The following is a 25,007-nucleotide window of genomic DNA, read 5'->3' as shown; positions in this document are numbered from 1 at the left end:
AGTCGATGAAGTGTGAAACCAGCACTTGAGCGAAATGTGGACATTCATTGGCTTTCTTATGGGTACACAGCAATTCTCCCCTCAAAATGCTTGTAGAAAATAAAGTACGACAAAACAAAAATGCAATAAAATGTGTAACAAAACTTTTTAATGAGAAGTGGGAGGAACACATGTGTTTCTATAATGGCCAATATATCCCCAGGTACCTTGAGTTATAAAGGCGGCTTCTCGTTACTGTGCAGGTACAGTAGGTGTTGGCTCCCTGCCTCTCTGGGCCCATTGCACTCAATGTGGGAGCATCAAATATTAACCTGAATATTAATGTCTCACTGAAAAGCAGAAAAAAATAAAACAAAGCACGAGGAAACTGTCTCTGTCTCTGTGGCTACACTGCTGAGACCCTGCTGAGATTTAACAGTGCTGCTGATAGGAATAGGATCCCTGCTGTTGCCATAGACAGAAGAAATCTGAACTCAGATGAAGAATGGAACCAAATCCTGTTCTACATGACTACATACTGTAAAACCCGTACAGGAAAACGAGCCAGGTTTGTGTACAGTATATGTCAATATGTACATGTCAAGAAACAAAGTGTGACACTGAAACGGCCAGTAAACCGTAGCTGAAACAAATTCACTTACAGTGTGTGCAAGTTTGGACCTCGCGTAAAAGATTGTGAATTTACAGCCATGTTGCTCTAAGTTCGCTGTGGGATGGATCTACTGTATGTACATGTAAACGAGACGTTAGGCGTCTGTCACACGTCTGTGTAAGTGCACGGCTCTCTGGTGTTTTCAGCTTCTCTTTCTCCATCTGAGTGAGAGAAAGTGGGACAAGGCCAGCAGTTGCACTGTGAGACCCACAGGAGACGGAGGGAAGCGCATTCCCTCTGCACTCATTCTTGATAACTCCCTTGAACACAAAGGAGTTGGTTTACAAAAATAAAATGCTTATTTGGCGTTTTTTATATTGTTAATGTATTGTTATAATAATTTCCAGCTGGTGCTAATTGTTCGGTTTTCACTGCCATCAGAAGTCAGAGGGAGGAGGGAGGGGGGTGTAAAGCTTGAGTCTGTGTTACATAAATGAACTCGGTTTCACCTCCGCGCTGTTTAAAAATTCAGGCGACTGTATACTTTCCGCTGCGGTTGTCACTGTTGGCGTGGTCAAAGTGGGCACCGTCAAGTCTGCACGCGCTTCCAGCTCAAGGTCTGGAGCATTTTGGTTTTTCGTTTTAGAGACAATACATACGGGGACGGGGATTCTGTTGCTATGGCAACCCCAGGAATAAAAATGGAGATGGCTACAGAGGAGAAGTAGGGCTAATTAAAATGAGGACTGAATGGGCCACGAGTGAGAGGGAATGTTTGTTTCACCCGCCGTCTCACGCTGTGACACTTTGGATCAAACCACCGCAGTAAAAACAACATTACACCCCACAATTTGTCAGAGTGCTTTTAAGGAGAGCAAAGATTTAAAGAGCAGCGTGTTGACAGAACCCGTCTGCACATGAGCTCGATTTGTTGGTTGTAGCTGAGAGCGGCGTCGGACGGGCCCTCAGTCGGTTTAGCGACAGCTCTGTTTGGGATGCTCATTCGCACACACTTTCTTTTTCATCACCTCTGCTCAGTTCAAACCCGGCACCAGTGGCAACATCACAGGAACTTGTAGCGTCTTCCATGATTTTGTTTTTTCTCCCTAAAGGTCCATTAAAAACAACTGACCAATAAAAAACTGCAGCCTTACACACAGTGCACCCCTAAAAACCCTGATTAAACCCATTCACACCTCAATTCCCCCTTTGCCAGTTCACCTGTAACATTGGAACATCATTTTATAATAATATCATTGATTCATGTAGTAATTGGTTAAACCACTGTGACATACTGCAATGCTGGTGCTCACTGTAAAGCTGGTGTGAAGCCTCTGCCCTGGAGGAAACAATGTAGGCGGATCTCATCAGGCTTAACGCAAGCACTGCAACGCTGGGTCAACACAATCCAGTGCAGTAAAATAGCATTCTGATATAATAATATTATGCATAGTGCCTCTCTTTAAATAAACAGTACTCATGCATTTCATTAGAATCATGTTGAACATGGGGGGAAACCAATGCATGAGTAGGACAGGGCAGGTAGAAGCTGCTGTGACATGCGTGGGTTGAGCACAGACACTTTGCGTACAGTACAGTATGTGAGCGCTAACAAACTGAGGCGCAACCTTTAGCTGCTGACAGCTGGGACCGGAGCTGTTTGAAGAACGGCGCCCGTTATCACAGCCGTCCTATTACGGCGGGTCGTCCGGAGCCGCCACAGAGATGACCGATGGCTGCGGGTCACGGCGTCTGCGTTGGATGTTTAATACGGCGAGAAGGTCACTGAACAAATCCCAGTGACAAATGGGTGAGGCTCCACTAACAATACATACAAGTCCCACGCGTAGCCCAGTTCAATGATCCATCCAGACACAGAGGAACTACAACAGTCACCTAATTAATATTGTGCGTGTTAACTGGAAGCTACTGTACACAGTGCATCACGTCCCTTTTCCTCAATCAAAGCAGCGACGGTCTCCATAGACTCAATGTGGGACACAGCGCGACGCACCTTTAAATTATTTCAAGGTTTTTCATCCTTTTGAATTGAGACGACTTGAACATTTCCAGTGTGTAATTTTAAATGATTGATTGCAGCGATTTGAATTATTCACCGCTAACCTGACGTGACTGTACGGTTTGGAAGCAGCCTGTAAAGCTTTTAAAGCGCTGCTTCCCAAGGTTCGCTCTTCAAACACACCACGTGTCTGTTCAGGAAACCACATTGGCCCGGAGTCGATTTTTGATTTCCACATTACAAGCACACAGTAGATTTTCATTCAAATGCAACATACTGGAGACGTTACATCATCACATCTCTCAACTTTGATGGAGAATCATGATTGATGATCGGGAAGAACATCGGGTCTCATTGCAACATTTCTGTTTGCTGAAACTTTGCAAACAAGATATATAATTCAACAGCCAGTTTTAAGTATTGTATTTAGAGTTTAACCCATTATACTGGGTCTCTCTGTTGGTTAGGTGGTTGTGTGTTTCTTCTAGCAACTCAGTCATATGTGTTGCTAACCGGCAGACGAACCTCCAGGCAATAGGATGCGACTAATGTCAAAACATCTCAATCAAAAACAAAAAGTAAATGGACATTTAGAGGTTTTGAACTCAATGTGAGAAAGAAATACAACATAAGGGACGTCAGCTGCCAGAAAACCTTCACGACATTGCCAGATAATATGTAATGACCAACTTATTAATGCAGAAACTACTTATCATGATGGGAGACAAGACAGATCCATGAAGATCTTGGCCATTATTCATTTTTACACTAACAATCTAGACAGTCACTGTGTAAACTGCTTACTCAGCTACCTTAAGTGTCTGATTACTGATTATTACTTTGTCCTTTACGTGTTCCTCAGTCATGACTCCACTTTTGTATTAGCAAGAGATATTTGTTAACACACTCACCAAAAAAATTACTACCACAGCAATGACAGTAAAAGGAAAAATACACTGCATTATTCAATAATAAATAGCTGTTCTCCTGAAATAGTCTCAATTCATATTTATGAACTCATGTCCCGATTCCCTGTGAAGCTCCATTAGATCCTCGGCGACTTTTCCTAAAGATGGAAGCTCCCCTCCTCCTCAGTCACCCCCCTCCATCACCCTTAGCTTATGGCTGAGGATGGAACAGGAGACTGGGGGATCAGGTTACAGGCCACAGACTGGAGTCAGGCTGTTAGTTCAATAATGAATTTATTTAGTTGGGTTGCACTGCAAAAGCAAAGTGTCAACTGTTGAATTAAATGATATCATAGTTAACACACACCCACATCTTGTCACATGAAACTTACAGACTCACACCAAATTGTCACAGTTTACATGCCCCGCCCCCCCAAATTCATATTGAGGATCCACCTGCATCCATCTGGCACGTGTTCGCACATGTGCAGTGGCGACTCATCACTGGCACTAGTACTTGGATAAAACAGATTGTCATTAACTCTCACTTTGCAACAGAGAAAAAGAACAGATCTACTAACATTTATGTCGATGCAAAAACAAAAAAGCACAGTTATGATAAAAGTATTGTGAGGAAAGTGACCATGCAAATGTTATGGGAGCACAGAATAAGTCATCTTCATAGTATAATGCAGGCTCGGTATACAAATACTGGAAACCATACATACATCTCATGATCACATTTTTATTTCATATGAAAAAGTCTAGCTTTGGCACAGTTCTCACTCTAGTAAAATATATTCGATGCCAATTCTCTAGTGTTTCTGTCAAACAGACTTTATATCCAGACGGTGCTTGTTTAACACTGAGCGTAAATGACTGTACACAACTAGAGTCCACATTTGACACACGCTGTGCGTGTTCATGTAGAGACAAAAGAGACACAGATATTCATATATTCGCTGAAGTTTAAATCTGCTGGTTACTTTATGGCACAAAAAAAACGACAGCACAGAACCGAAGGAAGGTGCCGTCTTCCAGTGCACACGGTGGAATTAAAAAGGTTTTCATTTTAAAAAAAACACTGTATCATTGGAATATTACTGAGGTAATACAACTTTACAACAATAGTCCATATTTGTAATCTTGCTGAAAAATGTCTGTGTACAATTAGGTTTCAGCAAATCGGCTACTGAGGAGAACACAGTGTGGTACAGAGCGGTCAAATGCTAAACTCAGCTCAAATGCTTTGAAGATGAAGAAAGGAGTGGAGGAAGAACGTTGGTCCTGTTTTTCTGCTTGAGCCCCAGTTTACTGATTCACACTAAGCTCCGGCAATATTTAGTAAAACCTATTATCTCTGCGATGCAGTTACGACTAACACCACGTTAACCCCAAACCTTCCACGCATCAGGCCCAGTATTAAATACCCCAAAGCCACCAGCATCAACGTCCTGACGTCTTCTGATACCTGAACCTCTAGACGAATTAGGAAGAAAAGCTGACATCTTCAACACACTATGTTTCCCAAACCATTCTGAATAATATTTGCACTGTTGTGTATTAATTTCCTGTAAGCGCACATTGCCCTTAGAGCCTCTGATCTGCAACAATCAATATGGCTCCTGTCAATCTAACATCCATATCGCTCAGATGCCGCCCTCCCTCAGTCCCACAGCCGTTTACAAGGATTGGTCAGACCAGACCACCGTCTATCATTACCGCGCGCCCGCCGTAGGGGCTTTTAGTGGTGGACAGGGGTCAGCGCTGGCATCTGGCCTATCCAGGGCGAGGCAACCTCCCATGCAGTGGGCTGTGATGCGTGCTCTGACACACGCCCTTGACAAAGCTGCTCACATATGCACTATTCTTCCTGCATCCAACACATCAACTTTAACTGCTGCCTAGAAGGTCCCACTCGCTGACGAGCGCCACTGTGTTGGGATGAATAATGTCAATCAGCAGCCTGTCAGCGACTGGAATATTATGGCTGACTGGAGAAGGGGCCGGTATAGTGATGCTTTCAGCATGTGCGTCTCCCATGTGAGGTTTTCAGAAAGTTGAGTCATATCAGCTGAACTTTGCTACTCATCCGTGTACAGTAGCTTCTCCAGTCAAAGGTTAGTGGCAGGCATAGGTAGACAGTAAACAGAAGGGTGTGGACGTGTCAATGGAATGGACACACCTCAGTTGTCAAACCTAACAGGAAAGAAGTCAAGTCTGCATCTTGGACCAAGAAGTCTTTGGCACAAATACAACAAGCAGCTGCATCTTTGAGATAAGCTACAGTACGTAAAACACACGATCCGTAATATTTACTACAATACCCATAAGTTGGGCTGCTTGATATGCTCCAGGACGTGTCTCCAAGTACTTGTATGTTTTGCTTTTTTTATCTTTTTAAATCAGATAAAGAGATAAAGAGATGGATCTTCCACCTGATCCGGTAAAAACCCCACACTACTTCACTGCTCTAATATTAGGTTTGGCAGCAGCAGACGTCCACAGCTACTGTACCTGCCAAAGTTCAGCTTCTCCATCGCATGGTATGAAGATGAATGACATGTCGGTACAAGGTAGAAAGATAAGGTCAGGGTTTAAAGTATACAATGTACAGTAAACACATGTTTCAGTGCAAGTCACAGCATATTTGACTTCGTAGCTACAGAAGGAATGCTAAGCACACTTATGGTTCAAAACAGTATTCTGTTGAGTATGTGGCATCTGTACAGAAAGAGACCAAATAGAAAACATAGCTCTGTCACATACTAATATCATCATTGTATCACTCTTTGTAAAATAATTCCATCTTTATCTATTCAAATTTTACATTTTTCTGTATAGGAAATATTCTTTTCTGGTGTAGCACCCTTTTAACAAACAGTGCAGGGAAGTAAACACTGGATTCACAGCTATACATTTATTTTGCATTAGTTTGCTACAGTTTAAACGTCACTGTGCTACTTAGTTTTTTTTTGTGTGTGTCATGATTTATATCCAAAACATCTTTAGAAAAGATTCCGTCACAGGATCAGCAATAGTAACAATAGGTTTCCTTGGGGGTGACCACAGAAGTACACAGTGATTATTTCTACAACACTGAAAAGGTTGTGCTTTAGTGTAAACACGTACAAAAATCTCATGCTGAAGAAAATCTTTTCTTGTCATGTTTGGCGTCATGATATGTACAGCGGTATTCAGTACTAACAGTTGGCACGGATATAGATCCAGCTTGGTTGCATTGCACGCTACATCTACTCAGTCTGCAGTCGTCTCATACTTCAGTCCTTGAAAACAGGAGTGATGGACGTTCCCTTGTAGAATATATTCCGGGCGTTATCAGGGCTGTTGGCTCTCTCTGGGATCAGGATGATATTATTGCCTTTTCTCCGAAGGGTGGACTCACGACTAGAAGTCACTGATGGGGCTTCTGAGGCGCTCTCTCCACCTCTGCCTCCGCCTCCAGATCCAGATCCAGAACCGCCAGCGTCCCCAGGAGTGACCCTTATGGTGGAATGGCCCTGAGGCTGAAGCCTCTGCTCGGACTGGCTAGTGTTCTGGGTGTGGACAGTGACTATGGGTGGGATGCTGATGGTGGCAGTGGTGGTAACGACGTGGTTGGCGTGCTTCCTGTCCAGCGACCCTTCTCGTATCGAGTCTGAACTCTCAGAATCTCGGTTCAGATCGTTAAGCTCAAACGACTGCCTTAAGCTCCCACCTCCTCCTCCTCCTCCTCCTGGTCCGATTGTGCCTGGGCCTCCACCTGCTCCGGTGCCATGATCTAGAGAGCGCCACCTCCACGACCCGCTTCCATCTGTGGACGGAGCTTGGATCACGGGCCTGTTGTTTTCCGGATGAGCCTCTATTCTGACGATCGCTCCGGTACTGCCCGAAATGCTACCTGTGGTGCTGCCTAGTGAACTGGGCCCCGTCGTGCAGCTGGGTTCTTGATCAGTTAATGCCCGGTAGCGAGCAGGGCCCTGGCAACTGCCAGTGGTGCCGCAGCCTATGCTGCTCTCATCTAAGCTCTTGGAGTGGGTCTGCAGCAGGCCCTGCTGCTTGGACATGGCAATGACTTGCATGATTCGTGGCTGGGTGTTCTGTCCGTTATCGTTAGTCCTGCAGCCGGTTGTCTTCTCTGCTGCTCGTTGCCAGTTAGCCTGAACTGTGCTGTTTACTGTCAACATCCCGTCGCTCCCTGCTCCAATGGTGCTTGAGGAGGTTGTGTTGTAGCTCTCGTGAGCCTCCTCGGGTATGTGGACCAGCTGTGAGGACCCAGGCCTGGACTGCATGGATATCCGGGTTCCTCCGGTGATGCCGCTGCAGTTACTGGGCAGGGTGGTGCTGGCACCTGTTGCCAGTTTAGACATGTACGCAGGAGCATCGAAGCCTCCGCTCAGGCTCATGGCTGATGGCTCGGAGCTGGATCTGAGCTCCATGCTGCCGTGGTGGTGGGGATGCTGGGAGGAATGGCCAGATGAGGAGTCTATCGAGGATGAGAAAGAATCTGGGACTTGCAAGGAACATTTGTGGTTATTGTTTTTGCTTTTCCACTGAGACAGGAGCTGCTTGGATCGACTAGAATCCATGGAGGCGTGGTGGAGGGTTGCGGCATGGCGTCTGGCCGCTTCCTCATACGCCGCCATGGCCTGGGGGGTGTGGACTCGTGGGAGCGTGTGGCTGAAGGTCATTATAGCATCTTTGCTGTGGGAGCTGCTGGCGGACATCACTTCCGCATCTGCCCCGGAGCACTTCATGCTGTCTTCGGGCCTCGGCTGCTGAAGCCCTCGGTGGAGGAGGCCCTCGGAGTGGGAGGTGGGCATGCCTGGCTCCCGGGCCATGTTGGCTTTCATTTGCAAGTGGTGGAAAACAGCCTCCTGGCTAATATGAGGCAAAGAGCAGTGGGGTCGATGAACCATTGTGGGAGGGGGGGTGCCAGCCTCCTCATTTGGCTGGAAATTTCCAACAGCATACAACCCCTGGCAAAAGGCGAAACAGAGTCATTAGATTATGGCATATAAACAGCAGGTTATTTAACATCTCATGGTTACTGATTGTGAGTTGGAATAATTTTATACATTTTCCTGTCAATTCCTGTCATGAAAAACCTTTGGAGAAATCGCTCTGTCAGGGACAAAGCTTGCACATTTGGAAAGGCACCATCATTGTATGTCTAGGTTTCTGTCAGCATATAATTCTTTCCAGACATCGTTTTTAGGAAAAGCTTTGATATGTCATAATAGAAAGAAACTCAAGCTGCCCCGGAAAAATCCTCAAACACAAAATACAAAGAGATAACTCTGAGTTGTTGAGCTGATTCCTGCAGTATATCAGGCAAGAATGGGACAGCTTTCCTCTCCCAAAGCCCCAGCAACACCCTCTTTACATCCTCTGGCTAAAGAAATACAGTGATAATACAATGAGCTCAACATGGTTCATCCCAGCTTAATTGAGATACACGGCTGCTATGAGCTAAACAGTTTGAAACATAAAAGCAGATAAACAAAGTTTTTTGGTAGAATAGGCTATTATGGCTCCTCCGTTTCGTCCAGAAAAGGCTAGAGATGAGGGAAACTGAGTAACAGAAAGAGTGGTTGGTAGTGGAGCAGGTTGAATTAGTAGTGGGACACAAAGAATCACCGCCGTAGCTTTAGGATTAGATTTTAAGTGTCACTGGTAACGTAAATGAAGCGCCTCCGAAGAGCTCCAGAAAATTCAAGTAACTGATACTTGAAACAATGCTCTGACAAGTTCCTGTTCATTGTTGTACATTTTTCAGTGGAAAGACATTTATAAGTTGCCTCTTCTTCTATGCAGGATATTCACGCCAAAATGGATTAAGTACAAGAAGAAGACTGAACAGCAACACAGGTGAAGTTGAAATGAAACACGTGACACAAGTTCAATCTGACCAGAGTAGCATCGACTTTGGGCCACGTGTCATTTAATGTTAAGGCTTCACAGGCGCTGGCCGCAGCCTGTCTGAAGGAATTAATCTGGCACACACAGAATGGCAGCGTGCTGTAAATGGGGTTTGTTAGAGGCGCTTTTAGGTCATCCCTCTGCTTTGTATACTGTAAGTCAGACCAAATTTAAAATTTTAAAAACTCCCATTAACCGTTGTAATGACCAAATAACCAGGTTTTACTGGCATTAAAAGAAGACCCAGACCCAATTATCACAGAAGGAGAGAAAGCTGTGGATGGGACTGGCCCCTACCAGGTAGACGGCGATAGCTCCTCCAAGCAGGAAACCCAGGTAGACGTCGACGGCGTGGTTCTTGTACTGAATAATCCTGGTCAGACCACAGATTATGGCGCAGATGATGAAGGAGAAGACCAGCAGGGGCTTGAGCAGCTTGGATGAGTCCGTCAGCGTGCTGTTGAAATACATCTGCAGACACACGACACATTCAATGACGTCCTTCCTGTTGTTGTTTCTGTGCCGTGCGGCGATATCTGGCCTTTAGGAGGCTACAGCTCAGGGAGTAATAATCTCCTCTGAAAAGGACGCTCACTCCGGTTGTTGGCAACGTTCTGCAACGGGTGAGTCACCATCTTCAGCGTCAGTAACGTTTTACTTGGGAAAGATGAAAGCACTGGAGTCCTTATAGACAGATTAGGCAGAGTAGGCTTCCTCTGGTCACTTATTCAACCAGAACTTAAACGGTTCATGTTTTTTAGTCACACGTTCAGTAGAAACTAAGATGAAATATGCCATTCTCTGTTTAAATGGGAGTCATGATCAAGGTGGTCTGAACGATATATAATCACTATAGTACCAGTGAATCATCCGAGTTCTTTGCAGCGTCCGTGGTTTTAGATCATCCACAGCGGCACCTAAAACAAAGCGATGAGAGGGGACACGGCTCGGACCGTTACTCACCGAAACATAGACAGCGCCGAAGGATGCGAGGGTGGCGTGCTGCGACGGGAAGGATTTTCTGTAAGAGACGAAACGGTACGGAGAGTGAACATGTGACCCTGTTTCTGAGTGAGCTGCAGCCCAATGACCTACTTCTGACAACTCCTGGTGTTCGCTCCTCCAACCAGCTCTCAGCTTTACTCCTGACTGTGCATCTGTGTGCGGGCGCACGTTGTGGTGCATCTATGCACCTTGTCCGTGTGTGTGTGTGTGTGTGTGTGTGTGTGTGTGTGTGTGTGTGCACTACAGCTGCGGGTTCCTTAAAGCAGCATCTGTGCAGTCATAAAAATTTCATCCGCATGTGAAAGCTTGTATTACTGCTTCTAAACGGACCCAGGTTTTGCAGTAAAATAACCAACATGGATCTGCATCAGCTGGAAGATATCTATTTTATTTGGCTAGCTCATTCAATCATCAGATACATATATATTTATTACTGTATACATTCAGTAATTAAATGAAAACTTTAGATTTGTCACTCAGACTGTCCAGTAGAGGTGAGTGTTTGGTTCTGAGTATCTTAAATTAAAAGCTGGATAATCCCATCATTCCCATTTCCAGATTGATTGTTTCTGGGAGAGAGCACATATGATCCTCCAGGTTTCAGGTTCTGTTCATTTGTTCAGCATTTGGAGTATTTAGTGACTTTATGATGATGACAGGAAATAGTAATTTATGAAACCTAAATAGTTGGATGAAATCTATGTTGCCAGAGAACGACAGGTACTTCACAGGTTAATAAACCTCCAGAACCACTTTTCATGCTGTTCTGGAAAGGAGCTAAATCAGGAACAGAGCGAGCAGAAGACGCTGTTTGCCAACAGCAGTACGTTATATTTAGACCTGCACACTCACACGAGAGACGTGCTCTATTGAAGCCAATCCGATCTCCATTAATGTTCCTGGGTTAATTGGAGACTGTCAGGTTTAGAATGGAAAGAGCTCCAGCGGTGAACGGTGACTGTGAGAGGCGTCTGTCAGAGGAACCGTCGCTCTGGTCGCTCAGGTTGTCTCATTACCAAGAATGTCAAAATGCAGATCTCTTGTTTGGAGAGCCTTGAATTTCATTTAACTCACACCATTGAGAACAAGCAAGGTGAAAGCTGGCAATGGTTTTATAATTGGAAATGTACAGGATCTGACTGAGAATGTCTATTTCCACAACATGATAGACTTTCTTCCTGCTGTAACCACTCTGCTTTCCATTACGAAGACATTTTATTTAGTGCATCAGTCAATCCCCATTTACTGATGGTTGCGTCACCCTTATATCAAACATATAATGTACACGTCTACATATGTTCCATCAAGGTAAAGGTGTTAGAAGAGCATGAAGTACTGTAGAATTCAGTTGAAGCACTTCACTGTTTCCTACTAAGGGCTCTGCTGCTACTTGTGGACTGTTTTCCTCCTTTTAGTTTTACACCCTTTGGAGATTAAGCCAACTTATGTAAAAGGAAGCTTGAGGAGGAAGAAGCAGCCCCTGGGATCTTCTAAGTAAATACAGCAAATCATGCAGAGTCACAGAGATTCATGCAACGGAATTAAACTCTCAGTTTGTGAGTGTGCAATTTTATGCGCTTACTCTACTGTATCTGGGTTAGTTTCCTTAGCTTCAAACAGACTTTTATTTACAGATGAATCTGCTTCTACCTGCATAAACCGTATTGATCTTCTCCTCCATTCTGTACCTGCCCTGGTTGATGGCTGCAGGGTCGGCCCCTGAGCAGATGTCCTCCATAACGTAGGGGTTCTGCTCACAGCTGACGATCAGCGTGGTGTAGTTTGGTTTGCAGACGGTGAGGAAGTAAGGTGTTGGGTAGCCCGTCATCAGTTGGAGGATGTCGGTGATCAGGGCCGTGGCACAAAGACCGAATGCATGAACACCTGAGGACAGAAACCCATGCGATGAAAAGGCAGCTTGATTCATTCCTTATATTAAATAAATATTGGCTTTGATGACTTTGGCTGAGCTGAACCTTTCCAAATTAAGGCTGTTGCTGTTATAGTATAGAATGGGTCTCCATGCAACTAACCGAGCTTCACTTTAACCATTGTTGGTAAATGCAGAAAACCAAAGCGTCACCGTACCAACGAAGCGGACCGCTCTGCGAATGAAAGAGTTGAAGTTGCAGCCGGCGGCGTTGATGTTGGCCTCGGCCCCGGCGCCGCTCTTCTTCCGGGACAGACAGCAGAACAAGATGGCCTCTCCGATCATTATCTGTCACAGCGCAGTAAGAGGAATCTGATGATCAGAATATCCTGAGGGGCTGAGCTGTCTTTGATCTGCCTGTTTGTCAGGACATTGAGACGTGGTGTAAGCTAATAACAACGACCACACCCTGCTGCCATTATGTTGCGTTGCACTTCAGATCACTGACAACTGATAAGCAAGTGAGAGGGATTAGGAATAATCAGAGAGGGGCCTTGAAGGGTGTTCCTATAATGATAAAGAATACTGAGAACATGTCTCTCAGCTGTTTCTGTTTTTCCTCCTTCTCGAGTTTAGTTGGAGTCTTTCTGCCTAAGGGTTGAACCTGTATACAATAAAGACACTAAAGACAAGCTACTGTATTGTCCAGGTACAGCATATTAACGTCAACTCATGCTAGTGGACGCTACTAATCAGCTGTAAAACTCGACATACTCATAACTGCGTTATTAGAAAGTAAGACGTACAGTAGCCTACTGTGAGTCGGCCGTCAGTCTGCCTGGCAGCCATGCTGCTGTCAATTAATGGCCATCTGTCTTATTTATTAATTCACTTTAATTAAAGTTCGTTAGCAGCTTGTTTACCAGCCTGATGATGTGTGATTGCTCTTTCTGTCACCCTGTTTCTAACGGGCCGATGGTACAGATGTGGTTTCGTAATGCAACCAGCCCAAAGGCCCGTAGGAGAAAAGCCTTTGTGGAGCCCGAAGGACCAGCCTGTCTTGACTAAGGCTTCAATTTGAAGCTTTCACGCCCCCTTTGCATTGCATTACATGGTGGCGCAGCGAGCCAACGCTGACCTGTGAAGGGTAATGTTCTGTATTACACTTGCCACTTGACTGTGACGACTGCGTTGGCAAGCAAACAAAGAAACAAATGTATAGAGCGCTATAAGCCAAGTGCTATAAACAGTATAGCAGTGAAAATACCAAGCAGAACTAACAGAAGCCTTCTGTGGTGGCTCCACATATGAAAGGTGGCAGCATGATTAGACATGGTGAGCTATTGGTTTGATGTTCCTGCTGGTGGCAGTCCTCCCACTGGTGCCTGCGAGGCAGCGAGCGCTGAGGATAGCATGCTAATCACTCCTAGCAGCGGGAGCAAACCCCGGAGAGAGCAGAGTGTCATAGCAGACAGCGTTGGTGGCAGGTAATGTACCTGGAAAAGGAACAGTCAGCGGAGGCATCTATGAATGCTTGGTCATGACGAGCATAGGTCATTTAAGGTAGACAGCATCCATTGTTTCACTCATGGCAGCAGTACAAGGTGGGTGTTGGATGGGGCCAACGTGACTTCACCGGGGGAGCACGACTTCACTTAGAATAATCTGAACTAAACTCAAGCTCGTTTTCCTGTGCCAGCTATAGGCGGCGCTAACGCGGAGTGACAGTCCAAACACTCCGCTCGTCCTCGGCCCCACGAGTTTCAGAGAGACGGATCTCTGAGGAAAACTGTGTTATCACCTGATAAGAGCCGTCAGAAGCCATTAACGTCCGACGGCGAAAATGGCAAACGTGTGTGATGAGTGAGGGGGGCTGTGTGAGATATGCCGAGCCTCCTCTCATCAGGCTGCACATCTAATTACGGGGGGGTTCAGTTCTTTCTACTGTACGTCGTCTGCCGAAGTCTGCCCCACTTACTACAGAATCAGCCATAAGTGTCTGGATGGAGTTCATGGCAGCTTGGGTCCTGACATGTTGAGACCTGATGGGTCTAATCTCATCTAGAGGAGCTGTAGGAATATTTTACTTTTCATCTCCATTCTAGACATATTTCCACAGAGATCACGTGTCCCAGTTTGGTTCCACTCGGCTTGGGTATTACAGCATCTACTAACATCAGAACAATAGGATGACGTTCACACCTTCAAAGTGCTGTTGGATTTAGATTCGGATTAAGGCTTTGGATGTGGTTTATATTAGAGTAAAGGGCTGGTGAGTGGATAATACGTGGGTGAGTATGCCTGCAGCTATAGATAAACACACGTGTGCATGAGGACATGCATGACTGCCCGCATGCCATGAAAGAAATCTCGTGGCCTGGGGGGACCCGTCCTTCTGACCCACAGCTCAAGCGCCAGCGTCCACAGAGTGCAGGCGTGTGTTGGGGAGTTTAATGGGGATTGTTAGAAGAATCAACGGCCAGAGGCTTTTCACATTGTGTGCAGTGTTTGAGGTTAAATGACTGAGAATCACTGCACTCCAGCCGCTTGTGCACAGCTGTAAGGATCATAAAGAGATCTCGAGAACGAGAACAGAATATGACTCAAAATCGTCAGTGCTGCTAAAAAGTCAGCCGTTATTAAACCCAGATGCAACAAACACTTTGTACTGTAGCTGAATATTTAGATTCACATACCGTGATGGCAGGTCCAGCGAAGGCGAGGCTGAGGAGCATCAGGAGCGGAATGACTTCATGGTTGGGGTCGATGTAGGGCAGACTCAGGCTGCGGTCATGGCAGGTGAAGCCAGATTTGACTGGCTTAAATACATCCGTCCACTCCAGGAAGTACAGGCTGACCACAGACGACACCAAGATGGGCAGCTACCGACGGGCGCAAGGTAAAAGAGACAAGGGTCACAAACAGTGGAGATAGGAGATTTAAGAGCTTGGCAACGACTGCAGAAACAGATGAACCCGATGGACCCCGCAAATGTCCCCATAACCTTATCGTTGAGTGGCCGGGATAATTTGATTTGATAACGAGGACGGAGGCATGAAAAGTGGGGGTTGGGCTGTGGAAGTAATTGCTTAGGACATCAACTGCTCTCACTGATCTCAGCTCAGATCTGGGCCTCATCTCAATAAGGAAAACGACAAACACATAGTTTATATTTCTAATAAAGTGAACGCAGCAGTTCACCCCAGTCTCTATAAATCAGCTCGCTACGTTTCTGTGTTTTACAACCAAAGCTTTCATAACTCCCATACGAAAACCAACCAACGAGAAAAGAAGTGGAGTGAAATGGCACAACTGCGTCGAGCAAACGGGAACTACTGTACAGTACAAGTCAATAAAAGGCTGCTTCAGTAATAACGCTGCGACTCTCTTGTGGAAAATAGAGAAACTTAAAATGGCTCTGAGCCGCTTCTCGTCGAGAGGAACTCCGATGTCGACAACTTTAAACTTTCCCAGATGTTTTCAGGAGACCCCCGGGCTCTGAGGCGTCCCCGCTGAGGAGCGCCACCGGAGAGCGGTGCCTGTGCAGGCACAAAGCGTAATTGAAGGCAGCACGGCGTCCACAGAGGACTGCGGAGCGTTGCGTCAGTGGGAGTGGAATCTGGCCCGCAGGTTCCCGGGCTTCGTCGCGCAGCTTAATACCCCGATTCCCTGCTAGAGCGGCGGCTCAGCGAACGGGAAGCGGTGGAGGAGGGCCCCGCTAGGAGCCCTGCAATGGAGGGATCTCATGGAGTCAACGCGCCCCCGCTGGGAGCGCAGCCACTGATACACACACACAACCAAACAGAGGGCTTCTGTTTCCAGACTTCCTTCCTTTGGTCAGTCTCTCTAACACACTTCCATCTTTCTTCCCTATAACGTGCCAGTTGTCAAATGAGTCATGATTGATTTAGGAAAAGCATTATTAGCCATGGTGTCATCGGCTTTCATTCAGTCATTGTTGGCCCCACATTCGATGGGTGTTTCAGAATCACACGAATGCTCAATCAACCTTATTCTGGGACATTGCATTAGATGCTCATCTCCAACTGTACATAACTTTATCTCAGTCACATTTTTCTTTATAACACTATAATAACATTAAGTGGAACTGGCTGCAGAGTCTACAGGGAAAAGACTGGTCTGCCTGCACAACCTCTAGGAGCCAGTCCTCATAGACTCAGGTGGTATTGTCAGCTCTAACAAACACACAGCCCGCTGTCATTGTGGTTCTGGTCAGTGGTACAGTAGCTGTATTTCCTGCAGGACTATGAGTCATTTTCTTAAATCTGCTTTCATTTCTCTATCTGCCTTTAATAGATGCTGCTCATCAACATCTGACAAAAAAAAAAAACAGACCACCATTGTGCTTATTATTAGCTACTGTACATTTAAGTTCAGCAATGAGATGATGATGATGATGATGATGTCACATCTAAATTGCTGGTGGTATCGTTGTGTGTGATCTTCTTAGACAGTAACTCCAGTGCTCCGAGCAATCATAGCGTCAGCGTGACCAGCCACGTTGTCACGCGTGTCTCATGAATTCACTTGGAGACTGACAGGATCACCTCATTCCAGAGTATGACGCATGACGATGGTGTTCCTTTATATCAAAATATCAGCTGAGAAACTCTTTACATTCTCCCCACTGGGCAAAGATGTATGAGACGCTGCCCGGCTTTTTTACTTGATGATGTCACCCAGAGGAGCTACAGGTTGCTAAATGAAAAAATAAAAAAATAAATACAGCGGAAAAAATCAGTTCATATAAATTAAACATTCAGAAGTTATATATAATATATTGTTTGTTCTTTTACTAAAATATACTGAAACTGATACTTTTATTAATGTTAATAATAAATTTAATTGCAAAAAGCATGCGTTTAATCCCAAATCTCGCCTGATTGGTTATAACTTCCGCTTCATCGGCAGCTCTTGAGGCACATCTTGTCTGTCGTCGTTTGAAAAACGACTGATGCCTGAAGCCCTGTGCGCTCTCCAATAGAAGAAGTCCGTGTCTGGGCACAGCAGCGCACTCATAGCTTGGCGTCCAATTTGCAAGAGCCGCTTGATTTGCCACGCAGCTATTTTTCCATTCGCGTAATTAACCCTCAAGTCCAGTTTGAAGCACTGTGACCAGTCAACAGCATTAATATTAAGGTGGTTTTATTTTTACCGCACACGTCTTCTGGAACAAACATGGATGTTTCCACTTAGTCTAACTAAATCAGCTCACTGTCAGGCTACAAAGATTCAGGCTACAACGAGCGAGGCCTCACACACTGAGTCCCTGTGCAACTCATAAAGACGCCTCCCACTTAAAAAGTACTGCAGCAATAAGAGGCATTGTAGTGTGATGCTGTGGGATTCAAGCACGTGCCTGCTGCTAAGTCAGCAGACGGCCTGTTTTCATCTCCCATAACCACATATCTATAATTCTGTCCACGCCATGAAAGCCGCCATTATGCATGTGATTTAATCTTTTGTTTTAGATAACAGTTGTTCAGCCCTCATCGTGCTTCCATTTGTTCCTCTTCGCAGGAAAAGCTGCCCGAGGCTTCACTGTGAGCCTCGCCGCGCTTCACAGTTAAACTAAAGTAGAGCAGCCAGCCTGTTACAGGGAATACACAGATCATATCTGTAGTTTCTCCTCAGTGACACATGAAATTTGAATCTTAGGTGTGAGAGCCGCTCCTTTCTTCCGCTAAAAGCTATCGGCATTACAATTGCATGTGACAGGTGAAGAGCCGTGCCTCCTGATTGCAGTCATTTCAGGGAGGAAGGACACGCGGCCCGCGCCGGCGTTCCTCTCCTTATCTACTGTGTGACACTGTAGTCACGGCTGACGGGAGAGCAGGATGGGATTCAGCGGAACGGGTCACCACCTCAGCTCTCTGGAAACCAGCCACAGACACACGAACGCCGAGGGAGCGGGCCCGAGTGCGCCTAATTATATGCACAAGTGCCGTAGTTCACTGAGTAGAATTAACTTTGAGCGCTGACCTAGTTTCAATGTCTCCTGCTGTTTGTGGAAACAGAGGGCGAAGGAGAAAAATCCTTCAGCCGCTTTGGAAATGTGAAAAGCTCTGACATTTGTTGTTTGGGGATCGTCATTGTTTTGAGGATGCAGGGGAATGTAAGTTGAGGAAATCCCTAGTCACCCATGAGAGAAGAATGCATGTGGATTGGACGATCATCTGACCTGAAAATTGTCCAGCAACGACGGAAAATCCAACGCAGTGGCTTCATTAAATATTTCAACCTGCTTTGAGTCAAAACTCATCAAATGCCCCAATGATGACTTTTGCAGAAGTAGCCATATTGTCAGGCGCATTCTGATTATCTTTGATTTCACTGGATCCCACCTGTGGCTTTTATTTACGGTAGTTGAGCACAGTTTATTAAGTCGCCACCCGAATAAATCTGTGAGATTTATTCTGAAATTTTGCTCAAGAAAATGCCAGAAGAACCGTCTGTCGACCTCTATAACAGCCATGAAAAAGAAATGCCCAGGGCAAAAATACCAAACCATTTCTGAAGCTTTCTGTGGTCCAGAAGCACAGCTGCCTCACTGATTGGGAAACAAAACACTCCTAGATGTACAGCATGAAGGTGACCAAGAAGTCATTAACAGCCTCAAAACAGAATCTCAGCAGCAAACCATCAATCAAGCTTTTATACTGTAGTTACTGAAATCATTGCAGTTTAAAAATTAATAAAAGTCATCATTTTCAAAAAACATGTATTGACTTCTTTTACAGGTTGCAAACTGATTCTGGGTAAAAGGTGAATGGGTGTGAAGGCCTTCTGAAGCCACTTTACATCACGCCAGTTTGACGGTGTCAAGCCACAGGCCAGCGGTGAATTAGAGCGTGTGTAAAGAGCACAGCAGGGGAATGAGTGACAGTCACCACAAGCCGCATGCAATCTGCACCTAAATGTTTCAGATCAGCAGTCAATTAGCAGTCGAGCTTCCCATGAAGCTTCCACCCAGATGCCCCAAAAGTCCCGGTGCCTTGCTTGCTTAGACTGTGTGTGTGGAGTCATTTGACGGGGCTTCGGCCAGAGGGGCCCCAGTTAACAACACTAAAATAAGATGCAGATTATTAAAATGCATACAGTATTTATATTTAGTATTGAGTATTGTCTCCTTAAAGGTCATATAAATGACGGTAGATGATGAACGTTAATATAATACTATGTTTTGCTTGTTGGTTTGTCTGTTGCCTCACATGCTGCTTTAGATGCATTTAAATGATTCATAATAGATTTTTTGTGTGAAGCCTTATGTTGTTGTCATCGTTGTGAGGACATTACGCATTGTCCCTGCGACCTCCACAGGCCACAGACCTTCCTCTTAGGGAAAGGGCTAAACTGGGTTTGGCGCTTTCACACATGAAAGAATGCATTACCCAGTAAGTAGCTTTCAAACCTACATGAAAATGTGTGTGTGTGTGTGTGTGTGTGTGTGTGTGTGTGTGTGTGTGTGTGTGTGTGTGTGTGTGTGTGTGTGTGTGCGTGCAGGCGCATGAGAGTGATGCGCGTTTGTGTGCTCCTATTAAAGACACAAACTTCAAATGCCATTACTGCATAGACTATATTCTGGTCCAGCTGAAACATAAAACTCTTATATCCTATATTATATTAATATTGAAAAGCATCTACACTCATCTTTATAGTCTTGTAAACTCATTTTACTTTAAAACCGTACACATGGTTACGCTATTTATGTAATAAAGGCCATCTATTCATATCATTTACTTTGAATCACTGCGTGAAAATCGTTTGAATTCACCAAACGTGCAAGTATTGTGTAGAATCCAGTTGCGGTCCTTTTATTGTCTTCCCTCATTCTGACCTACATACTAAAGCAGCGTTATTAACAAGATATGAGGCTCATCTTCACGGTCCGACCGATAGTAATGGATGTTTGGTGCCGTAGTATTGTTTCGTGGCCGTGTCGGAGACGCGGCGTGAACCCACCTCTACAAAATAAAAACAGGGCAGCAGGCTGACGCTGTCTTTGGTCGGGATCCCCTTCTCTCTCGCAGACATGATCGGGCCTCCGAACGTCCACACAGATCCGAGACGTGACGAGGGAAGGATGGCTGAGCTGTTCCAGGCGCCCTGCCGGGATCAGGAGCGCTCCATGGCGCGGTCTGCGCGAAGCAGGAGGCTCAGCAGGACGAACAGCCGCTCACTGTCCACGCCGCGCTCCCGGAACCCACGCGCGCACGAACCTCGTCTTTTATCGCAGCCAGCGCGGAGCCCGGACCTCGGTTCTGTGCATGTCTCGCAGCGAGCTGTCAGGTACAGAACGGAACGACACCGACGGAGGGAGGGAGGGAGGGAGGGAGGCGGCGCGGGCGCGCAGGCGCACTGGGGAGGAAGGTTGGCGGATGGCATACGCTTCTGACGGCTGACACCCTGGTTTATTACATGTGCAGCTCGCATGTAGTGAGGACGATGAGGTCAGTGGTCAGTGACAAAGCATGGGAAATCCTTATTTATTAATATTATTCTTAATCTCTAATTAATGGACAAATCTGTTGTCTACTCTATACTGTGAGCTGCATCATGCAATGGTATGTCTGTATGGGTTCACCTTATTGAAACCTTGGGAGTCAAGTTGAGCAAGGCAAAATATTAGTACTAGTGTAAATCAGTTATATACAGTATTTATGTATTTATTAATATTACAGCCTGTAGGTTCTACTCACACTGTCACACCGAGATCAGAGGTGCTACCAAGTAAATTGCAGCATTTAGACTTTTTACAGTAGAAAAAACATTCTGCTAAATGTATGGGTAATTTCTACATGCTTTTTAAAGAGCAGTGGGCAGTGATGTGTTCTGATGTGTACTGAAGGCAAAGTTCATAAATGGGGGCCTGCATGCAAACAACCTAGGGCTGAGGACGTACATATTGTCAGGTCTGTTTTTTGACATACACTACAGTACAGTCTTTTATTCTTACAATCTGTGGCGAAAGCTCCATAAACCGGCATCAGCGATTTGGACAAACTTCTCCACAGACACATGCTGAATGAATGGTCGTATGCTCATTATTGATTCCAACTGTCAGCGTGGCAGCGCGTGTGCTGGGATGATGAGCGAAGCTGTCATCACGGAGCCTATGTTCCAGCGTGATGTTTAACATCTCAGCTTTGACACACTAGCTGCTCGCCAAGGTTTCTTCCCACTGCTCCTCCACTGCTGGCCAAGTAAGTGGACACCACATGCACAGTAGGCCAGCGTGGGAACAGGCCTCCTGTTACTGCTGAGGACAAGTAGCTCAATGTATTGCTGCGATGCTGCTATCGAAGTCCAGTCTGAGCTCAGACGTCTAACCTTCAGTGTTTGAGGGTCGAAGGACCCAGGCAGAAGACATTCCCTGTTTTGTTTAGTCACATACATGTAATAAAAGCAAATGCAGAATCTGAACATGTTTGACTTCTAATTAATTTTACTGCCACGTCATTAATTAGTGAAGTAATAAAAAAAAACATGTGGACATACTTAAAGTCACTAAAATGTGGGTGATTTGATAAGAAGCATTGAAGACTAAAATCAGCCACCATATCAAAACACTGCAGTTAATAATAGCACTATAAAATTACTTGGTCCTGATATAATTACGTATCTACAGTTTACACCTGCTAATGTTAAAAATGCTAAATCTCATTTTAACTTTGCGATGGGGAAATTTCCGATGTTCGGAAAGGCAGCATTCCGCTCGGCCCGACGGAGAGCGACCTGAGGGGCGCATGCGTCCTTACGTCTGAATCCTCGCGCGTGCACTACCAAGTATCCGGTAACAACGAAGATGCGGAAAAAGTGTGAAGAGATAAGCGGCTACGGCGAAATAGCAGGAGCCGCTGGAACCGGGGGGAGACTGTGACAGGTTCAGACACCGGGGCAGCGGTGCTGTCGCACGGTTAAACTTGTGCCTCCTGCGCCTGATATTTGCTAACCGGCGGAGACTCCAGAGAGGCGGCACTAACTCCTGGAGCTGTCCAAGGTAAGGAGCTCTCCCGCCGGGTGCCCTTGAACCGTGCAGCCGCTGAAATGACGATCAAAAGTATGGCTGAGCATAACGATATAAACCAATTATTTAATGCTTATACTGAAGGAGACAGAAATACAATAGTCTAAAGACACTAATGTCGATATTGATCAGTGTTGTTGATTTCCGGTTCTGCTAACTTCTACTCAAGTCAAGTCAAGTACACACACTACAGTATATACTGTTTAGTACAGTGAATCGTTCCGTCAGGATCAAATCAAGATGCTATGTACATGCAACATAAATGGCTAGCTAACAGAGCCTTAATTAGCTAACTAGACAAGACACTCACAGTAAATCTAAATCTCCAATACAAGAAAGTCAAATGTACAACAGAGCCAACAAGAGACAACGGACAACATAAGGTGCACATGTGCAGACAGGAGCTACAGAATGATAACACACGTGACACTTAAATACTTTGAGGTAGTGGGAGGAGAAACATTTCTGAAATTAGCATCAATGATGGAGAAATACTTGCAATAAAAATAACAAGTAATAGAATAAAGTGCAAAACAGCAGTTCTGGTAGGTATAAACAACTGCAAGATAGTTGTAGATCAGCGTGCTTTTGTGTGTTTGGGTATGTTTGTCAGTCCAGTCCATTTTTGTTGAGGAGACGTACTGAATGGCCTGTGGAAAGAAGCTGTTACACAGTCTGTGTGTGAGTGATGCGTCGGTACCTTCTCCAGATGCCAGGAGGGTGAACCGCTGTAGAGGCTTGCGTTCGCGATGGTGCCATTTCCAAAGCAGACAGTAACGCAGCTGCTCAGGATGCTCTCTATAGTGCCTCTATAGAAGGTGGTGAGGATTGGTGGTGGAAGCTAGGCCTTCCTCAGCCATCCTAGGAAGAAAAGGATGTTGGGCCTTCTAGTGCAGGAAGCTGGTGTTGAGGGACCAGGTGAAGTTCTCCACAGAAGAGCTGTTGGGGGATGATGTTGTTGAATGCTGAACTGAAATCAGTTTACAGCATTTGAATGTAAATGTCCTTCTTGTCAAGATGTGTCAGGCCCAAATGGAGTGTGGTGGAGGTGGCATCGTCCATGAACGGTTAGATCAGGGTCTTGATGTGTCTCATGACAAGTTGCTCAAAGAACTTCATTATAATGTGTGACCACTGTGTCTGAAGTGGTTGTGCATTCTCTCAGGTCTTCACAAGTGCACTGACCTCGTCAGTAATCCTACGGTTTCTGGTTGGGATGCGAGACGATGTTCTTGGAGACAGTGACGTCATCGGTGCACATGTTGATGTAGCTGGTCACCGATGGCGTGTACTCCTCTAAGTCGGTGGAGTCGCCATAGGGTGCAGCCTCCTTAAACATGTTCCAGTCAGTGTTCTCAAAACAGTCCTGAAGAGAAGAGGTGGCTCCTGGTGGCCACATTATGACCTGCTTCAGACTTGTTGTCAGGCAAACAAGTACCAAATAACAACAGCCTCAACCAAAGCTAACGCTAACTAGTGTCATTCGTCCGAGGCCTCTGGAGCCTCCTAAAATGATAGTTCTACTTATTTTCCCTTAAATTAGCGTATGTAAGAACAATAAGAGATATTATAGTAATATTGAACTCGTTGAATGGATTACTCAATCATTCACAGGTGGGTTACACTCAGGTCTTCAGTCCATCACAGAGCCTCATATACAGGATTGTATAGACAGACTCACACAGGTACGGTAGCTTCTGTTATGGATCTGGTGGTTGTTTCTTACCTTCAATCATTAATGTGCATGAATTAGGCATTTCAGCTGCTTTCTACAATTACCTGTGTCCATATGAGAGGTTAATCCTCAGTTACTGGAGATGTGGACATGGACACAGGACGCAGGAGCCAAGGTAATAGTTATGGAATATGCACACATATTCACGTTAGCCAACATTTTCTTATTCAAAACTCCCCAGTAGCTCGTCCAAACTGTATTTATGCAATGTAAAGCTCTCACAAACCCCCCCCCCCCCCAACATTCAATGCCACCTTGGGTTACACAAATGCTGGGATGAAGCTATCCTGCCTCTTCCACTGCTTTTCAAGGCAACTTAAAGGGGTTGAAGGTGCTGTAACTCTTTGATGATTTGTTCAAGGCTCTATATGCAGCTTGACTTTAGCCTCCAATTTTACTGTCACTGCTTCATCTTTTCCAGGTCAGTGCTTGCCACAATCTTTATGTACAAACATAACTGCATCTGAGCCAGTTGTAAATTATGCACTAGTGGCCCAAGCACAGTCTTTAAGGTGCGTTAAAGGATTGTTTGGCCACTTGAGGGCAGCATAAACAAATTGAAACCGCAGTGATGCGTTTTCAAGATTTAAGATTCAAGATTCAATTTGTCACATACATGGTTGTACAGCTACAACAGTAGTGAATGCAGTTGTGCCATACTACAGACAGTGCAAACGAGAAAGAAAACTCTCATAAAAATAATAAAAAAAAAAAAAAAAAAAAATATATATATATATATAATATATATATATATATATATATATATATATATATATATATATATATATATATATATATATATATATATATATATATATATATATATCTATATATATATATATATATATATATATATATAAATATATATATATATATATATATAATAAGTATGTAAAAGAATATATAA

The 25,007-nt window shown here is 45.0% G+C and overlaps 2 protein-coding genes across 4 annotated transcripts in view; one reads left to right on the top strand and one right to left on the bottom strand.

Annotated features, from left to right (window-relative positions):
• Window positions 1-3,795: 3,795 nt before the first annotated feature.
• On the bottom strand, window positions 3,796-20,654 carry LOC114853848 (phospholipid phosphatase-related protein type 4). The gene is made up of 7 exons (XM_029147674.3): window positions 20,301-20,654; window positions 15,014-15,199; window positions 12,536-12,665; window positions 12,136-12,331; window positions 10,406-10,463; window positions 9,740-9,913; window positions 3,796-8,499 (listed from the first exon to the last, which is right to left on the bottom strand). Exons 1-7 carry the CDS (start codon window positions 20,370-20,372, stop codon window positions 6,802-6,804), a joined length of 2,514 nt encoding a protein of 837 aa, XP_029003507.1. The 5' UTR covers window positions 20,373-20,654; the 3' UTR covers window positions 3,796-6,801.
• A 1,449-nt stretch (window positions 20,655-22,103) lies between these two features.
• Window positions 22,104-25,007, top strand: part of plppr5b (phospholipid phosphatase related 5b) — a 54,847-nt gene continuing 51,943 nt past the window's right edge. The window contains exon 1 of one of the 3 annotated variants that reach the window (XM_029147298.3): window positions 22,104-22,338. The gene's annotated coding sequence lies outside the window, so the exon portion shown is untranslated. The remainder of the gene's footprint in view (window positions 22,339-25,007) is intronic. The other 2 variants (XM_055508033.1, XM_055508032.1) reach the window with 2 other exon arrangements.

The sequence above is a fragment of the Betta splendens genome, chromosome 4, assembly GCF_900634795.4.
Source record: "Betta splendens chromosome 4, fBetSpl5.4, whole genome shotgun sequence".
NCBI lineage: Eukaryota > Metazoa > Chordata > Actinopteri > Anabantiformes > Osphronemidae > Betta > Betta splendens.
The sequence above is the reverse complement of the archived record's forward strand: the minus strand, read 5'-3'. Positions and strand labels throughout refer to the sequence as shown.

What these genes read in the sequence shown, in the direction of transcription:
- LOC114853848 (XM_029147674.3), bottom strand. Translation starts at nt 20,372, where the DNA reads ATGTCTGCGAGAGAGAAGGGGATCCCGACCAAAGACAGCGTCAGCCTG. An exon ending in GCAGCCATCAACCAGGGCAG is followed by an intron (nt 10,464 to 12,135) that starts GTACAGAATGGA and finishes CGTCTCTTACAG; the next exon opens with AAAATCCTTCCCGTCGCAGC. An exon ending in TCGGCGCTGTCTATGTTTCG is followed by an intron (nt 9,914 to 10,405) that starts GTGAGTAACGGT and finishes GTGTGTCTGCAG; the next exon opens with ATGTATTTCAACAGCACGCT.